This window comes from Oncorhynchus tshawytscha, linkage group LG06 (assembly GCF_018296145.1).
Source record: "Oncorhynchus tshawytscha isolate Ot180627B linkage group LG06, Otsh_v2.0, whole genome shotgun sequence".
NCBI lineage: Eukaryota > Metazoa > Chordata > Actinopteri > Salmoniformes > Salmonidae > Oncorhynchus > Oncorhynchus tshawytscha.
In genome coordinates, this window is record NC_056434.1 from 1,383,410 (window position 1) to 1,397,302 (window position 13,893).

Consider the following 13,893-nt stretch of genomic DNA (forward strand, 5'->3'; position numbering starts at 1 on the left):
TCTGTGGTGTCCTTCCCTTCACGTTTCTGTGGTGTCCTTCCCTTCACGTTTCTGTGGTGTCCTTCCCTTCACGTTTCTGTGGTGTCCTTCCCTTCACGTTTCTGTGGTGTCCTTCCCTTCACGTTTCTGTGGTGTTCTTCCCTTCACGTTTCTGTGGTGTCCTTCCCTTCACGTTTCTGTGGTGTCCTTCCCTACACGTTTCTGTGGTGTCCTTCCCTACACGTTTCTGTGGTGTCCTTCCCTTCACGTTTCTGTGGTGTCCTTCCCTTCACGTTTCTGTGGTGTCCTTCCCTTCACGTTTCTGTGGTGTCCTTCCCTTCACGTTTCTGTGGTGTCCTTCCCTTCACGTTTCTGTGGTGTCCTTCCCTACACGTTTCTGTGGTGTTCTTCCCTACACGTTTCTTTGGTGTACTTCCCTTCACGTTTCTGTGGTGTCCTTCCCTTCACGTTTCTGTGGTGTCCTTCCCTTCACGTTTCTGTGGTGTCCTTCCCTTCACGTTTCTGTGGTGTCCTTCCCTTCACGTTTCTGTGGTGTCCTTCCCTTCACGTTTCTGTGGTGTCCTTCCCTTCACGTTTCTGTGGTGTCCTTCCCTTCACGTTTCTGTGGTGTCCTTCCCTACACGTTTCTGTGGTGTCCTTCCCTTCACGTTTCTGTGGTGTCCTTCCCTTCACGTTTCTGTGGTGTCCTTCCCTTCACGTTTCTGTGGTGTCCTTCCCTTCACGTTTCTGTGGTGTCCTTCCCTACATGTTTCTGTGGTGTCCTTCCCTTCACGTTTCTGTGGTGTCCTTCCCTTCACGTTTCTGTGGTGTCCTTCCCTTCACGTTTCTGTGGTGTCCTTCCCTTCACGTTTCTGTGGTGTCCTTCCCTTCACGTTTCTGTGGTGTCCTTCCCTTCACGTTTCTGTGGTGTCCTTCCCTTCACGTTTCTGTGGTGTCCTTCCCTTCACGTTTCTGTGGTGTCCTTCCCTTCACGATTCTGTGGTTTCCTTCCCTTCACGTTTCTGTGGTGTCCTTCCCTTCACGTTTCTGTGGTGTCCTTCCCGTCACGTTTCTGTGGTGTCCTTCCCTTCACGTTTCTGTGGTCTCCTTCCCTTCACGTTTCTGTTGTGGCCTTCCCTTCACGTTTCTGTGGTCTCCTTCCCTTCACGTTTCTGTGGTGTCCTTCCCTTCACGTTTCTGTGGTGTCCTTCCCTTCACGTTTCTGTGGTGTCCTTCCCTTCACGTTTCTGTGGTCTCCTTCCCGCCACGTTTCTGTGGTGTCCTTCCCTTCACATTTCTGTGGTGTCCTTCCCTTCACGTTTCTGTGGTGTCCTTCCCTTCACGTTTCTGTGGTGTCCTTCCCTTCACGTTTCTGTGGTGTCCTTCCCTTCACGTTTCTGTTGTGGCCTTCCCTTCACGTTTCTGTGGTCTCCTTCCCTTCACGTTTCTGTTGTGGCCTTCCCTTCACGTTTCTGTGGTGGCCTTCCCTTCACGTTTCTGTGGTGTCCTTCCCTACACGTTTCTGTGGTCTCCTTCCCTTCACGTTTCTGTTGTGTCCTTCCCTTCACGTTTCTGTGGTGTCCTTCCCTTCACGTTTCTGTGGTGTCCTTCCCTTCACGTTTCCTTCGTGAAAGTTTTTCCGAGTTATGTTTTTTTCTAGTTTTTTTGACGGGGTATTTTCTTTAAACAGTTTTTACATAGTTCAAATCAAATTTTATTTGTCACATGCGCCAAATACAACAAACCTTACTTACAAGCCCTTAACCAACAGCGGTTAAGGGCTTGTAAGTAAGCATTAAGGTTTGTTGTATTTGGCGCATGTGACAAATAAAATTTGATTTGAACTATGTAAAAACTGCATACATAAAGCCAACAAATAAAAAACATTTCAGCCTGCAGGTAGAAAATATCCTGATAAAAATAAATGTCCTATAAATCACATTGGCTACACATGGCCTTCTTGCAACCAACTTGAAACATTGTATCTACTATTAACCTAGGTCAAACCTGAAGCTTGTGGAAGTGAAGTTGCAACATTGTATCAAATATTCTGGGCCCTCAGAGCTTCCTGCTCCAGTGAGATCAGGACAGACACAGCTGTAGACTATTTGATCAAGGGATAAGAAGCAGTGGTCGACTTGAGCAGGAGTTCAGCGGAGTAGACGCATCTCAAATTCTCCTGTTCCTCTTATCGAATATTAGCTTTTTGTGGAGCTCCTGAACCTACTGAGTACTGAAACCTATTTCAGTCCAAGCCCAGCACTGATGAGAAGTAATTAGGTAGTCCTATTTTATGACATTTCCACTGGATCAGAGACATCTTTCCCTTTTCATCCTGAGTGGTTATCGGAAAGGGAGAGAACTGGAATGATTTTTTGAAATACATTGAGGACCTATTGTAATTCTCAGTGGATGTGAAAACAGACTTTGGTTGCTTGATGTTTGAGGTGAAAACTTCACTTTGAGAAGCTCCACAGGTTATTGGTGGGGCGTTAAGCCAATCAGAAATACTATCAGATCGCCAAATGGGCACATTTTATATGCCTACCTGGCCTACATTTCCCTACTTCTCTGCCTGCGGGTCCTTACTCAACAGTGATAGGAGCGCTCCAAACAAAAGACAACGACTAAACTGACAAAACTCAGAAATGGAATGAAATAAACCAGAACTTGTTTCTCATAAGTGTATCATAGGTTGTACACTCTGCAAACATGTGTCCACTCCAGACAATGAGAACAGGAAGACTGGAATAATAATATTGAAAGTGCTAAAATACATTACCATTGTAGATGTTTTTTAAATTAAATGAATGAACGGTAAATGTCGTACAGGTGATATAAGTAATGGGGAATTAATATACACTAACAATAAAACACAAACAATTCACACAGTGAAGTTATGAAACAATGTGTACAAATTGGCCGGAGAGAGGAAGTGTATTGTGCATCTGGTCGCGTGGTCAATCTGACGTCTCCATTGGCCGTGCAGCGTTTATGGTGATACGGCCTCAGCAGAAGGGATTTCATACTTCCTGCCCTTTGCTGAGCATTGCAGAGCTGTTGTCAAGGAAGTGAGTTAGTGTTTTCTACAGGATGTAACGCCCCCAACAACCGTCCACCAATCACATCAATGCGGAGCTTTACAGAGCCATCCGCATTGTTACAACATTTTGGGGGGCATGGCGATGCGGGACGGAGCTCGAGTCTAGGCCTCCATAATGGATTAGTTCACTGAGATGGGCGCAAACATACACTACCATTCAAAAGTTTGGGGTCACTTAGAAATGTCCTTGTTTTTGAAAGAAAAGCTTTTTTTCTGTCCATTAAAATGACATCAAATTGATCAGAAATACAGTGTAGACATTGTTAATGTTGTAAATGACTACTTTAGCTGGAAACGGCAGATTTTGAATGGAATATCTACATAGGCGTACAGAGGCCCATTATCAAAACCATCACTCCTGTGTTCCAGTGGCACGTTGTGTTAGCTTATCCAAGTTTATCATTTTAAAAGGCTAATTGATCATTAGAAAACCCTTTTGCAATTATGTTAGTAGAGCTGAAAACAGTTGTTCTGATTTAAAGAAGCAATAAAACTGGCCTTTAGACTAGTTGAGTATCTGGAGCATCAGCATTTGTGGGTTCGATTACAGGCTCAAAATGGCCAGAAACAAAGCACTTTCTTCTGAAACTCGTCAGTCTATTCTTGTTCTGAGAAATGAAGCCTATTCCAATACTCTATTATAGAACAGATGGTGGTAAACTGTAGCATAGCCTCTATTATAGAACAGATGGTGGTAAACTGTAGCATAGCCTCTATTATAGAACAGATGGTGGTAAACTGTAGCATAGCCTCTATTATAGAACAGATGGTGGTAAACTGTAGCATAGCCTCTATTATAGAACAGATGGTGGTAAACTGTAGCATAGCCTCTATTATAGAACAGATGGTGGTAAACTGTAGCATAGCCTCTATTATAGAACAGATGGTGGTAAACTGTAGCATAGCCTCTATTATAGAACAGATGGTGGTAAACAGCATAGCCTCTATTATAGAACAGATGGTGGTAAACTGTAGCATAGCCTCTATTATAGAACAGATGGTGGTAAACTGTAGCATAGCCTCTATTATAGAACAGATGGTGGTAAACTGTAGCATAGCCTCTATTATAGAACAGATGGTGGTAAACTGTAGCATAGCCTCTATTATAGAACAGATGGTGGTAAACTGTAGCATAGCCTCTATTATAGAACAGATGGTGGTAAACTGTAGCATAGCCTCTATTATAGAACAGATGGTGGTAAACTGTAGCATAGCCTCTATTATAGAACAGATGGTGGTAAACTGTAGCATAGTCTCTGTGTATTTTGCCTAGTAGCTCGCGCTGTGGAGTTTCGGCTACATGATAACGTAGCGTTATACAATGCTATTGTACTGGGTTCTGTTATGTAGAACACGATCATTGTGTGAACTTGCAGACTGATTCAGCTTTGATCTGACTTGAATAAATGGAGCACCATTCATTGGCCAGAGCAGCCTGTTCTCCACGAGTAAAGCAGAGATGGTGTACAGAAGCTTCTGGATCTTTAGTCTGGGGGGGAAAGGTCAGGGGTTAGATGAATCAGCAGCCACACTATACTCTTACTCTGCAGTAGATGAAATGGGACTAGTGTACCTCCCCAAACAGCACCCTATTCCCTATATCAAATCAAATTGATTTATATAGCCCTTCCTACATCAGCTGATATCTCAAAGTGCTGTACAGAAACCCAGCCTAAAACCCCAAACAGCAAGCAATGCAGGTGTAGAAGCACGGTGGCTAGGAAAAACTCCCTAGAAAGGCCAAAACCTAGGACGAAACCTAGAGAGGAACCAGGCTAAGTGGGGTGGCCAGTCCTCTTCTGGCTGTGCCGGGTGGAGATTATAACAGAACATGGCCAAGATGTTCAAATGTTCATAAATGACCAGCATGGTTGTATAATAATAAGGCAGAACAGTTGAAACTGGAGCAGCAGCACGGTATATAGTGCACTACTTATGGGCCCTGGTCCAAATCCCTATTTTCAAGTTAATTTGACCATTTGTAGGTATCAGAAAACACAGGAATATGGGACTTAGTGCACTAAACAGTTCAGAGTGCCATTTGGGATTGATTCTATGTTTCTCTTGTGGGTTGTCCTGAAGGTGCCCTGGCCTGTTGACATTGTGGTCAGCTCAGAGTGTCAGAGGATCTACAACCAGGTGTTCCTGCTGCTGCTGCAGATCAAATGGGCCAAATACAGTCTGGACACGCTGGCATTCAGTGGTAGGTCTAGTATTACGCTGTCTCTGTCGCTCCGCCCCGCACCTCTCTTTTTCTTCTCTCTCTCTCTCTCTTTCTCTCTCTCTCTCTTTCTCTCTCTCTCTTCCTCTCTGTCCCCCCCTCTGTCTCTCTCCTTGTCTTTCTCTCACTTTGAATTTCAATTCTATAAACTTTATTGACAATGGACACAAGGAAACATAACAACACATAATGATTTGGAATAGTGAATTGATGTCCGTTCAAGAACAGGACCCTTCTTGACTGGAATATCTCCTGTTTTAAGATGACCTTAGAAAAGTTTCCCTACCTGGGAATTGAAAATTACAAAACTGTACTGTTATGTATTTTTAAGCTAATTTCCCCCCTCAGATGGATAAATTCAAAACCAGCATACAGTTCCTCCCTACTGGGAAGAGTTAATGCCATCAAGATGGTTTTCCTTCTCCAACAGATATCTATTCCAGAACGTTCCTATATTTCTGAACAAGTCCTTTTTATAAGCAACTGGACTATTATTAGAAACTGTTAATTTGGACTAAAAAACACATGGTAAAAAAACAGTATGTGAATTGGAGTGGGTCCAGGGTTTCTGGGATGCTGGTGTTGATGTGAACCATGACCAGTCTTTTAAAAGCATTTCATGGCTACAGATGCTAGTGCTACGGAGCGATGGTCATTTAGACAGGTTAGCTTGGCGTTCTTGGGCACAGGCACTATAGTGGTCTGCCTGAAACATGTTGGTATTACAGACTGGGACAGGGAGAGGTTGAAAATGCCAGTGAAGACACTTGCCAGCTTGTCAGCACATCCTGGTAATCCGTCTGCTTCACAATCAAATATATTCCAAATGTATAAAGGTCAAATAAGAAGATTCTCTCAAAACATCAGGGATTTGTGAACGTCATGACCACACCACAGGTGTTAATTAATGCTGGATTGTTTCCTCCTATAGATTTGACAGTAGCAGCTAAGCGGTTGGAAGGGACACCAGAGGAGGTGAAGGCTAAAGAGCCAATCAACCAGCAGATCCACAGGATGTTTCTGCTGAGGGTCAAACTGATGCACTTTGTCAACAGCCTCCACAACTACATTGTGACCAGGGTAAGAGGTTGTCTGAGACCGTGAACATGACTAGAGTAAGAAGTCTGAGACATAGTGGACATGACTAGAGTATGTATTGACATGTATTACTCCTAGTCAAGTTCAAAGGTCATCATTGGAAGAGATAGAAGTAGCCAGTACTAGACTAGTTGTAGTTCTAGTCTAGGTGTAGTGCCAGTCTAGGTGTAGTGCTAGGCTAGTTGTAGTGCTAGTTGTAGTTCTAGGCTAAGTGTAGTGCTAGGCAAGGCTAGTTGTAGTGCTAGGCTAGGTGTTGTAGTGTAGGTCTAGCGCTAGTTGTAGTGCTAGGCTAGGTGTAGTGCTAGGATAGTTGTAGTGTAGCTCTAGTTGAAGTGCTAGTCTAGTTGTAGTGCTGGTCTAGTTGTAGTGCTGGTCTAGGTGTAGTGCTAGGATAGTTGTAGTGTAGCTCTAGTTGTAGTGCTGGTCTAGTTGTAGTGCTGGTCTAGGTGTAGTGCTAGGATAGTTGTAGTGCTGGTCTAGTTGTAGTGCTGGTCTAGGTGTAGTGCTAGGATAGTTGTAGTGTAGCTCTAGTTGTAGTGCTGGTCTAGTTGTAGTGCTGGTCTAGGTGTAGTGCTAGGATAGTTGTAGTGTAGCTCTAGTTGAAGTGCTAGTCTAGTTGAAGTGCTAGGCTAGGTGTAGTGCTCGGCTAGGTTTAGTGCTAGGATAGTTGTAGTGCTAGGCTAGGTGTAGTGCTCGGCTAGGTGTAGTGCTGTTGTAGTGTAGCTCTAGTTGTCGCGCAAGTTGTAGTTCAGAAGTTTCCCATCAGGCATCTGTATGGAGCTCTAATCATATTACATGTCTAGATAGATTTCTGGTCAATATCTAAACGTTCCATATCGTACTTGGCGATATCCCTGTCTTGTTAGATTCTTCACAGCACTGGTCTGGAGTTCCAGCACCAAGTCCAGGAGGCTAAAGACCTGGACCAGCTGATTAAGATCCACTACAGATACCTGTCCACTATCCACGACCGTTGTCTATTGCGAGAGAAGGTAAGATGGATACCTGTCTTATAGATACTGATCCACTATATACACTATATTACCCAACAGTATGTGGACACCTGCTCGTCAAACATCTCATTCCAAAATCATAGGCTAATGCCTATGGATTGGTGCCCCTTTGCTGCTATAACAGCATCCTTCTGGAAAGGCTTTCCATTAGATGTTGGAACATTGCTGAGGGGACTTGCTTCCATTCAGCCACGAGCATTAGTGAGATCGGGCACTGATGTTGGACGATTAGGCCTGGCTCACAGTCGGCGTTCCAATTCATCCCAAAGGTTTTGATGGGGTTGAGGTCAGGGCTCTGTGCAGGCCAGTCAAGTTCTTCCACACCGATCTCGACAAACTATTTATGTACGGACCAGGCTTTGTGCACGGGGCCATTGTCATGCTGAAACAGGAAAGGTCCTTCCCCAAACTGTTGCCATAAAGTTGGAAGCACAGAATCATCTAGAATGTCATTGTATACTGTAGCGTTAAGATTTCCCTTCACTGGAACTAAGGGACCCGAACCATGAAAAACAGCCCCAGACTATTATTCCTCATCCACCAAACGTTACAGTTGGCACTATGCATTGGGGCAGGTAGCGTTCTCCTGGCATCCGCCAAAACCAGATTTGTCCTTCGGACTGCCAGATGGTGAAGCGTGATTCATCACTCCAGAGAACGTGTTTCCACGGCTCCAATGGCGGCGAGTTTTACACCACTCCAGCCGACGCTTGGCATTGCTCATGGTGATCTTAGGCTTGTGTGCGGCTGCTCGGCCACGGAAACCCATTTCATGAAGCTCCAGACGAACAGTTATTGTGCTGGCAGTTTGGAACTCTGTAGTGAGTGTTGCAACCGAGGACAGACTATTCTTAAGTGCTGCAGCATTCGGCGGTGCCGTTCTGTGAGCTTGTGTGGCCTACCACTTTGCAGCTGAGCCGTTGATGCTCCTTTACGTTTCCACTTCACAATAACTGCACTTACTGTTGACCTGGGCAGATCCAGCAGGGCAGAAATGTAATCGAAATGACTTGTTGGAAAGGTAGCATCCTTTGAAGGTGCTACCCATGTTGAAGGTCACTGAGCTCTTATAATGCACATGTCCAACATAGTGGAAAGCCATCCCACAAGAGTGGAGGCTGTTATAGCAACAAAGGAGGGACCAACTCCATATTAATGTCCATAATATTGGAATGAGATGTTTGACAATACCTGTCCACTCGATAGCTGTACTACTAGATACTGGTCTACCTTTGCTACAGATACCTGTCTGCTAGATGTATACCTGTCTGCTAGATGTATACCTGTCTGCTAGATGTATACCTGTCTGCTAGATGTATACCTGTCTGCTAGATGTATACCTGTCTGCTAGATGTATACCTGTCTGCTAGATGTATACCTGTCTGCTAGATGTATACCTGTCTGCTAGATGTATACCTGTCTGCTAGATGTATACCTGTCCTGCTAGATGTATACCTGTCCTGCTAGATGTATACCTGTCCTGCTAGATGTATACCTGTCCTGCTAGATGTATACCTGTCCTGCTAGATGTATATGTATACCTGTCCTGCTAGATGTATAGATGTATACCTGTCCTGCTAGATGTATACCTGTCCTGCTAGATGTATACCTGTCCTGCTAGATGTATACCTGTCTGCTAGATGTATACCTGTCCTGCTAGATGTATACCTGTCCTGCTAGATGTATACCTGTCCTGCTAGATGTATACCTGTCTGCTAGATGTATACCTGTCGTCCTAAGAGGTATAGCTGTCCTCCATGAGTAAGTGAAGCTGTCCCAGTCTCCCCATGGAGAAATGTTCCATCTCATGAGGGAAGGTGATGCCGTCCTGCTAGAGAAAACACAGAACCCCTGCAGAGATCAACACTGGAGCATTCAGAACGCATCACATTATTTCATGTTAGTTTTCATAATGTAACTGGGGATGTTTCGTCTCCAGGTGAGCTTTGTGAAGGAGGCGATCATGAAGGTTCTCAATCTGGTCCTCATCTTCTCAGACCGCTGGCAGGTTGGCTTTGGAGCGTGGAAGTGAGTGGTGTCATTTATTAGAGAAACCATCCATGATTAAAATCAATCTCATGTGTTTCTGTTAAGTAGAGTGTATATCTGTCTCGAAGGACCACTGATGGTCTTTGCTTTTCATTTTACAATGAATGTTATTCTGCTAATTAGTGTAAGAATCGTCGCTGTACTCACCTTATGATGCCTGGAAACAACGGCGAGTCCAATTTGTTGCGATTGTTTTCCTCCTTCCAGCGATTGGAACATAGCTGGTGATGCCGTTTAAATTAAAAACTAAATATTAAACTATAAAATAACCTAAACAGAAATGTTAAGATATGGTTATCCTCTGGTCAGGGTATTTGTTTCCTTAAATTGAAATTGCATTTGTAAAAACTATTAGATAACCTTCACAGATTTTAAGATATCGTTATCCTCTCGTGAGGAAAATTATTTAAAAAATGTAAATGTTTGTTTTCATATAGTATACTCACTCGGTTGGAATATTACACTGAACAAAACTATAAAAGCAACAAAAATGTCTAAGATTTTACTGAGTTACAGTTCATATTAGGAAATTAATTAATTAGGCCCTAATCTATGGACTTCACATGACTGGGAATACCGTTTTCATGTAGTATACTCACTCGGTTGGAATACTACACTGAACAAAACTATAAAAGCAACAAAAATGTCTAAGATTTTACTGAGTTACAGTTCATATTAGGAAATTAATTAATTAGGCCCTAATCTATGGACTTCACATGACTGGGAATACCGATATGCATCTGTTACTCACAGATACCTTTAAAATAAAAAGGTAGGGACGTGGATCAGAAAACCAGTCAGTGTCTGGTGTGACCACCATTTGCCTCATTGAGCGATCAGGTTGTTGATTGTCGACTGTGGAATGTTGTTCCTCAATGGCTGGGCGATCAAATTGTATTTGTCACATGCGCCGAATACAACCGGTGTAGACCTCACAGTGAAACGCTTACTTACAAGCCCTTAACCAACAATACAGTTTTGAGAAAATACCTTACATTTTTTATTTTTTATAATGAGATAAGAATAACAAATGATTAAAGAGCCTACAGTCAATCACGGACTACAGGAAGAAACCCAGCCCAGTCACGGACCAGGATGTCTTGCTCCCAGGCAGACTAAATAACTTTTTTGCCCGCTTTGAGGACAATACAGTGCCACTGACACGGCCTGCAATAAAAACATGCGGTCTCTCCTTCACTGCAGCCGAGGTGAGTAAGACATTTAAACGTGTTAACCCTCGCAAGGCTGCAGGCCCAGACGGCATCCCCAGCCGCGCCCTCAGAGCATGCGCAGACCAGCTGGCCGGTGTGTTTACGGACATATTCAATCAATCCCTATACCAGTCTGCTGTTCCCACATGCTTCAAGAGGGCCACCATTGTTCCTGTTCCCAAGAAAGCTAAGGTAACTGAGCTAAACGACTACCGCCCGTAGCACTCACATCCGTCATCATGAAGTGCTTTGAGAGACTAGTCAAGGACCATATCACCTCCACCCTACCTGACACCCTAGACCCACTCCAATTTGCTTACCGCCCAAATAGGTCCACAGACGATGCAATCTCAACCACACTGCACACTGCCCTAACCCATCTGGACAAGAGGAATACCTATGTGAGAATGCTGTTCATCGACTACAGCTCGGCATTCAACACCATAGTACCCTCCAAGCTCGTCATCAAGCTCGAGACCCTGGGTCTCGACCCCCGCCCTGTGCAACTGGGTACTGGACTTCCTGACGGGCCGCCCCCAGGTGGTGAGGGTAGGCAACAACATCTCCTCCCCGCTGATCCTCAACACTGGGGCCCCACAAGGGTGCGTTCTGAGCCCTCTCCTGTACTCCCTGTTCACCCACGACTGCGTGGCCACGCACGCCTCCAACTCAATCATCAAGTTTGCGGACGACACAACAGTGGTAGGCTTGATTACCAACAACGACGAGACGGCCTACAGGGAGGAGGTGAGGGCCCTCGGAGTGTGGTGTCAGGAAAATAACCTCACACTCAACATCAACAAAACTAAGGAGATGATTGTGGACTTCAGGAAACAGCAGAGGGAACACCCCCCTATCCACATCGATGGAACAGTAGTGGAGAGGGTAGCAAGTTTTAAGTTCCTCGGCATACACATCACAGACAAACTGAATTGGTCCACTCACACAGACAGCATCGTGAAGAAGGCGCAGCAGCGCCTCTTCAACCTCAGGAGGCTGAAGAAATGTGGCTTGTCACCAAAAGCACTCACAAACTTCTACAGATACACAATCGAGAGCATCCTGGCGGGCTGTATCACCGCCTGGTACGGCAACTGCTCCGCCCTCAACCGTAAGGCTCTCCAGAGGGTAGTGAGGTCTGCACAACGCATCACCGGGGCAAACTACCTGCCCTCCAGGACACCTACACCACCCGATGTTACAGGAAGGCCATAAAGATCATCAAGGACATCAACCACCCGAGCCACTGCCTGTTCACCCCGCTATCATCCAGAAGGCGAGGTCAGTACAGGTGCATCAAAGCTGGGACCGAGAGACTGAAAAACAGCTTCTATCTCAAGGCCATCAGACTGTTAAACAGCCACCACTAACATTGAGTGGCTACTGCCAACACACTGTCAATGACACTGACTCAACTCCAGCCACTTTAATCATGGGAATTGATGGGAAATGATGTAAATATATCACTAGCCACTTTAAACAATGCTACCTTATATAATGTTACTTACCCTACATTATTCATCTCATATGCATACGTATATACTGTACTCTATATCATCGACTGTATCCTTATGTAATACATGTATCACTAGCCACTTTAACTATGCCACTTGGTTTACATACTCATCTCATATGTATATACTGTACTCGATACCATCTACTGTATCTTGCCTATGCTGCTCTGTACCATCACTCATTCATATATCCTTATGTACATATTCTTTATCCCCTTACACTGTGTATAAGACAGTAGTTTTGGAATTGTTAGTTAGATTACTTGTTGGTTATTACTGCATTGTCGGAACTAGAAGCACAAGCATTTCGCTACAATCGCATTAACATCTGCTAACCATGTGTATGTGACAAATACAATTTGATTTGATTTGAAGAGCCGCAGTAAATAACAATAGCGGGGCTATATACAGAGGGTACAGAGTCAATGTGGAGGCTATATACAGAAGGTACAGAGTCAATGTGGAGGCTATATACAGGGTGTTACGGTACAGAGTCAATGTGGAGGCTATATACAGGGGGTACCGGTACAGAGTCGATGTAGAGGCTATATACAGGGGCACCGGTACAGAGTCAATGTGCAGGGGCACCGGAGTCGAGGTAATATTTTCATGTAGGTTGAGTTAAAGTGATTGCATAGATAATAACAGAGTATCAGCAGCTTAGAAGAGGAGGGGGGCAATGCAAAAAGTCTGGGTAGCCGATTAGCTGTTCAGGAGTCTTATTACTTGGGGGCAGAAGCTGTTAAGAATCCTCTTGGACCTAGACTACGCACTACCCTCTGAAGTGCCTTGCTGTCGGAGGCCAAGCAGTTGCCATACCAGGCAGTGATGCAACACGTCAGGATGCTCTCGATGGTGCAGCTGTAGAACCTTTTGAGGATCTGAGGACCCAAATCTTTTCTCCAGATATGGGTGACATGTCTGGTGAGTATGCAGGCCAAGGAAGAATTGGGAAACATTCAGCTTCCAGGAATTGTGTACAGATCCTTGCGACATGGAGCTGTGCATTATCATGCTGAAACATGAGGTGATGGAGGCGGATGAATGGTACGACAATAGGCCTCAGGATCTCATCACGGCATCACGGAATCCTACTACGCCGGCTCTGACACTCGCCGGATGTGGCAGGGCTTGAAAACTTTATGGCCTGCTAAGGGAAACACAGCCGCTGACTTTCCAGTGACGCAACCAGACGAACTGAATGTCTTTTATGCTCGCTTCGAGGCAAGCAACACTGAAGCATGCATGAGAGCACCAGCTGTTCTGGACGACTGTCTGATCACACTCTCCATAGTCGTTGTGAGCAAGACCTTTAAGGGCTTGTAAAGTAAGTGTTTTACGGTAAGGTGAAATGAGCGAATTGCCAAAATCAAGCTGAAGACTCAGATCTCCCTCTAACTTTAAGCATCAGCTGTCAGAGCAGCTTACGGATCACTGCACCTGTACACATCTGTAAATAGCCTATCCAACTACCTCATCCCCTTGTTATTTATTTTTGCTCTTTTGCACCCCAGTATCTCTACTTGCACATCATCATCTTGACATCTATCACTCCATTGTTAATCTGCTAAATTGATTACTTGGCCACTATGGCCTATTTATTACCTTACCTCCCTAATCTTACTACATTTCCCCTACACACTGTACATAGATTGTTCTATTGTGTTATTGACTGTATGTTTGTTTATTTCATGTGTAACTCACT

The 13,893-nt window shown here is 44.6% G+C and overlaps 1 protein-coding gene across 1 annotated transcript in view; it reads left to right on the forward strand.

The window, feature by feature from the left end:
• Positions 1–13,893, forward strand: part of LOC112252010 (tubulin, gamma complex associated protein 5) — a 45,892-nt gene that overhangs the window by 29,950 nt on the left and 2,049 nt on the right. Inside the window, 4 exon segments of the mRNA XM_042322798.1 lie at positions 5,165–5,285; positions 6,235–6,383; positions 7,268–7,393; positions 9,354–9,442. Coding sequence (XP_042178732.1) covers positions 5,165–5,285; positions 6,235–6,383; positions 7,268–7,393; positions 9,354–9,442 — 485 coding nt within the window.